Source organism: Aethalodelphis obliquidens, unplaced genomic scaffold (genome assembly GCF_003676395.1).
Source record: "Aethalodelphis obliquidens isolate GAN/ISIS:26980383/991018 unplaced genomic scaffold, ASM367639v1 scaffold39, whole genome shotgun sequence".
NCBI classification, from domain to species: Eukaryota; Metazoa; Chordata; class Mammalia; order Artiodactyla; family Delphinidae; genus Aethalodelphis; species Aethalodelphis obliquidens.
The window spans coordinates 7,742,908-7,748,390 of record NW_020837983.1 but is presented as its reverse complement, the minus strand read 5'-3'; the positions used below and the strand labels follow the sequence as shown (position 1 = coordinate 7,748,390).

Below are 5,483 nucleotides of genomic sequence, written 5' to 3'. Positions count from 1 at the left end.
TAAAGGTTATGAGTCAGAATTGGGTTAGAATTGTGCTTCCATGCCTTATTGCGTTACCTCAGGAATGTTCCTCGGCATCTCTGAGCCACAGTTTTCTCATCTGGAAAATGAGAATGATAACAATACCTCCTTAACATATTGAGAAAATGCATATAAGGCACATAGTAAAGTGCCTGACACATAATGATACTCATAAAATAGCAGTTGCTATTTTTTTTTTTAAAGTAGTTAGTACTAACATCCCACCACGTATCACATCGCTTTGTGGCCTGGCATTACGGTACCTACCTTTAAAGTCCCTGGAGTTAAGGTACCTGGGCAAATCCCTCAGCAAAGGCTTTCAAAGATGAGACATAGAGACCAGGAGCAGTTTCATCATGATAGATATCACAGAAGATAACTGAAGGAACTTTAGATATTTAGCTTAGAAAGTATATGGTAGGGGAACTGACATGATGGCTGTCTTGAGGGTGTCTTGTATAAGAGGACCGCGAGGGCACAACTGAGACCAACGAGAAGAAACTAAACGAAAGGACTGCCCTCTCGAACAGTGAGAGCGAGCTGGGGTGAGATGGGGGTGGGGGCGTCTGTGAGGGTCGGCTGGTGCGCAGCTGCGGCACTGGAGCCAATCACCGGGCGCATCCAGTCCTCGCGCTACGGTACCGTCGTGCAGTCGTGACGTCGGCGGTTGCCATGGAGAGGCCCGTTCGGTAGGGACAGCGAGCAAGCGCCAGGGGCCGCAGGCCGGAGCGTGCGTTTGAAGTTGAGTCCGTTACCATCATGAGCGGCCGAAGTAGGGGTAAAAAGTCCAGCCGCGCCAAAAACCGTGGCAAAGGCCGCGCCAAAGGCCGAGTCCGCGCTACTCCTGACGACGCCTCACGCGACCCGGACCCCCCACAGTGCCAGAGGCTCGGGGAGGAGACCCAGGAGGCACAGGTGCAGGCTGGCGCGGGTTGGGGTGGCCTGGAAACCGCTGAAACCGCTGAGCCCGCGCCGCCCCGCCGGCCCGGGGAAGAGGGTGCCTGCCGGCTCCCCCTGGACTGTGGCCTCGCGCTCCGGGCCCGGGCTGAGGGGGATAGCGGGCAGGCCGCAGCCAGGCCCGACCCGGGGAAGGCCACAACCCTCTCGGAGCGCCTGCCGACAGACACTGTCTTCGTGGGAACCGTGGGGCCCATGGGAAGGCCGAAAAATGTCCCTCGCGTTGGAAATCGACGCTGCCCCGCTGGGAAGAAGGCCCCAGTTTCCTGTAGCGCAGTGGGGAGGGCGTCTCCGGCCGTAGCTGTTGGGAAACCGAAGAGAGGGACCACTGGGGAGTCTGCCTCCGTTCCAGTGGTAGAGGAAAAGAAGGTGGAGAAGGATGCAGGGTCAGGGCCCCCGGCAACAGATGGCAGCATGGATACACTGGAGAACGTCCAGCTGAAGCTGGAGACCATGAACGCCCAGGCGGACAGGGCCTACCTGCGGCTCTCCCGCAAGTTTGGGCAGTTGCGACTGCACCACTTAGAGCGCAGGAACCTCCTCATCCAGAATATCCCGGGCTTCTGGGGGCAGGCTTTTCAGAACCACCCCCAGCTCGCATCCTTTCTGAACAACCAAGATAAAGAGGCACTCAGCTACTTGAACAGCTTGGAGGTGGAAGAGCTTGGCCTCGCCAGATTGGGCTACAAGATCAAGTTCTACTTTGGCCGCAACCCCTATTTCCAAAATAAGGTGCTCATCAAGGAATATGGGTGTGGTCCTTCCGGTCAGGTGGTGTCTCGTTCTACTCCAATCCAGTGGCTCCCAGGGCACGATCTTCAGTCCCTAAGCCAGGGGAACCCAGACGACACCCGGAGCTTCTTTGGGTGGTTTTCAAACCACAGCTCCATTGAGTCTGACAAGATTGTGGAGATAATCAACGAGGAGTTGTGGCCCAATCCCCTGCAGTACTACCTTATGAGTGAAGGGGCCCGAGCGGAGAAAGGAAAGGAGGGCAGGCCATGTCCAGCAAGGCAGCCAGTGGAGACCCCAGAGCCTGGGGTAAACAATTCCAACTGATTCTGCACAAGTCTCCCTACTACCTCCTGCTGGACCCGTGCCCGGCTGACCACATGTGTTTGGCTGTCTGCCTTCTCTTCATGTTGACCTCTGTGCACTGTGTTCCCTTTGGACTTCAGTTACAAGAATACGGTGTTTATGATTATGTTCTTTTGCCTCCCCATGGCATTCTTGCTTTTTTACGTTAGTGTCACATGTTAGGTGACCTCACCCCTACTGTTTATATGTTAAACACACATGATTCAGATGTGTGCTGCCTTTATCTACGTTGCCTGGACCCTGTTCTTGGCTCTGGCCTTTCCCACCTGTCTTTAACGTGGACACTCATGAGTCATCCAACAAGAGGACCAGTGCATCCTTAAGCTCTACTACTTCAGGGCCCATGACTTGCTGAGCTGGTTCATGTGACCATGCATGCCATCTATGGCAAGCTTTTCTGTTGCCACTGCAAAATGAAGCTTGTGCACATGGTATTGGCCATCAGCCAGAACTGATTGTTCCGTGGCTCTGGGGTCACCAGCCAAGGTGCCATCTACAAGATCTCTGGCTTTGGCCGGGGGCCCATGCTGTCCTCCTGGACACAGATGAGGTTAAGGGTGAGAAGCAGTATGCCGTGTGTTCTGTACCATCATGCATCTCTTCCTGCCTCTGGGCCCTTCTCCTGGTGAACCTTCGTCAGGGTCTGCACCATGACCCGTCACTATGAGGCCATTGAGTTTTGTCTAGGTTGCTATCGGCCCCAGTTGGCTTCCTGGTCAACAAGGACCTCAAGAACTGCTTGTGGACCCAGGCGCCCTGCTGGTGTATGAGACACACACCTACCCTCCCCAGCCTTCCAGCAACCCTCCTGGCTGCCGGACTGATGGGCGGGCTGGTATGTATGGACATGTGTTCACTGTCATCAGGCTGTGGCTCCAGGTGAGGGTGGGGACTGGATTCACCTATAATCTAGGTATCTCGATTATCAACTCCCCTCATCCCTTCCTCACACATGACCAGAGTGCTATAGTGGGGTTGCTGGGGAAGAGGTATTTCTGATCTGTGGGCCTGTGGCTACTTCATCTCACACCTCCACGCCTCCTTCCTCACTCTTCCTTCCCTCCCTCTCGCCCTTCCTTCTCTCCCTGTCCTGTCTACCACTCCTCCCTCCCTTCCTTTTTTTTTTTTTTTTTTTTGTTTCAGTAGTACCGCATCTCAGAAAGAGAAAACAAAACAATTGTAAAACCAGGGTTTTCTACATACAGGTAGCGAGATAGCTGGGGACTTGCTGTACACACGCACACACTGGGCTGGAAGAGGGTAGAGGAAGCCAGAAGGCCAAGTGGGTCTGGGTTCAGACCCTGCTCCCGACTCCTGGGTTCACGCTATAATTCTGATATTGAAAACTCTTTTCATGGCTGTGCATCTGCTAGAATGATAACCCCCCAGGCAGCAGTGTCGTGAACCAGGGTTACTCCTGTTCCGACCTTTTCCTCTGTCCCTTAAGACCCAGTTGCCTCCTGCTGTTTCCTCCTCTGTGGTAGCCTCTCGCCCTCTGGAACCTCATTCCCCAGCTTTCCCACCCTTAGCAGTCCTTTGCTCTCTTGGCTTCTACCCTCAAATACCCGTAGAAGTAGGCTTTGGTTTATAGGGTGGGGGATCCCAAGGCTGTCTCCTGGGGCATGGGGATGGGGGTGGGCGGAACCTGTTCTGAATCTCCAAGGCTCATTTCCTGTGGGTGTAAAAGCTGATCTGGGCCCTCCCTGCCCAGGCTCACCTGTGCCCTCTTTCCCCCTTATCCCTGAGGGTGGGAAAGTAGGACTGTGTCTACACTTGCCCTCCACCCACCAGCGTCCCTTTCCTTATGGAAGACCTTGTTCTGAGTTCCCCAGGGGCTAGGGAGGTCTTGACTCAGAGCTGTCGAGAGGGTGTTTTGGGCAGGGGAGTTGGGGCAAAAACACAGAGTGGGAATTAGTCTGGTGTGGAGCGGGCCTGGAAGAGCAGATAGAAATGGCTTGAGGAGCCTCAGGGAGAACACGCCTGCCTCTCAGTGTTGGAGCGGATGGGGAGGGACCTTCCCCAGGGTGGGGACGGGAGAATTAAAGGGCTGTGGGCAAATGCGACGCCTAGGTGAGGGTATGCCCAAAGTTTTGTCCAGTCTCTCTCTCATCATTAGTGGATTTTATAAATCATAGAAACAAACAAAAACAGAATAATGTTACTTTGGATGCTTTCTCTTTTGTTCTAGGTGTGGCCTTGTGTATGTGGAAGATTAATGTATATGCTGCTTATTTTGTCTCTAAGTAAATCTAACCATTTTCCTCATTTTTTGCTTAATGGGAAAATAGAACTGTACAGGTCTGCCTTTTTTTTTTTTTTTTTTTTTTGAGCTTCTTCTTCTTTGTTATGGACATTTTCAGACATGCACAGAAGTGGAGAGGATGGTCTCTGGACCCCGTGTGCCCATCGCCTAGCTACATCAGTTATCAGTTATGATCAACCTGGTTTCATCTGTGTCTCCCTCTCCCTGCCTGTATTGTTTATCAAAAGTCCAAGATCCTGTGCCAGTTCAACCAGGACTGCTTTGGGAGATTGGGACTCTGTGTTGGTGGTGATAGTGGTGGGGTGCACTATCATTATCACATCAGGTCTGTTTTTTGCTTTTCGTGTTAACGAATGAAGTTCCAGAGGTGGGCCTTAGAATGAAAGTCTTCGGAATTAACAAGAAGTCTCAAAAAGAGATGAAGGGGATGCTGCCTTTTCCCTGCATCCACAAAAGGAAAGAGAGACTGTTTGTTGATAAAGACTTACCAGTCTTTGATGAGGTGCTTACTTGAGATCTTTCACCAGAGCATCAGTCTTTTTTCCTGTGTAAGATGGAGACTTGTGTGACTATTAGAATTATCAGCTTGTCCTGGTCTCATAATATAACTCTAGGCTTGAAAGTATAATTTGGAAATTGTTGCTGTGTTCTGTGATAATAACCTCCCAACAGTAATCAGTAACTGGTTGTCTTACTTGGTAATTGACACGCTGGTAATAATGCAATTATTTCTTTGTTCTGAAACAGTTTAAATAGTTGTAAGTTTGCATGCGTGATGGAAAAAATAAAAGCCTGTTTCTCTGTTATATTTTTTTATCTTTAAAAAAGAATTGGAAGGTTAAGCAGAGGCTGGGTAGTTGAGGGGATGTATGCTGTGGCGTACGGGAGTGATTCCTAAGCCTCAGGCCCATGTGTGGCTAGCTACATTAACCATATATAAAATTCTGATTCCCAAGCCCATACCAGAGATTGCGATTCTGTGGTTCTGGGAAGAAGCCAGGCACTCTTGTTTTTAACAAGCTTTCCAGGTAATTCTAGTGGAAATCCAGTGTTTCTCAAATTTTAGAGTACCTCTGAATTTTGTGGGGAATCCTGTTAAAATATGAATTTTGATGCAGTAGTCCAGGGTGGAACCTGAGATTCT

At 51.0% G+C, this 5,483-nt stretch overlaps 1 protein-coding gene across 3 annotated transcripts; it reads left to right on the top strand.

Annotated features, from left to right (window-relative positions):
• The first annotated feature begins 657 nt into the window (after positions 1 to 657).
• Positions 658 to 5,145, top strand: TSPYL5 (TSPY like 5). Of its 3 annotated transcripts, none has more exons than XM_027131468.1 (2): positions 658 to 2,911; positions 4,265 to 5,145. In XM_027131468.1, the coding sequence occupies exon 1, from the start codon at positions 781 to 783 to the stop codon at positions 2,035 to 2,037; it is 1,257 nt and encodes a 418-aa protein (XP_026987269.1). In that variant the 5' UTR covers positions 658 to 780; the 3' UTR covers positions 2,038 to 2,911; positions 4,265 to 5,145. The 3 variants fall into 3 exon arrangements, with proteins under 3 accessions (XP_026987269.1, XP_026987267.1, XP_026987268.1); XM_027131466.1 differs by having other exon boundaries at positions 658 to 2,955; XM_027131467.1 differs by having other exon boundaries at positions 658 to 2,989.
• Positions 5,146 to 5,483: the final 338 nt, after the last annotated feature.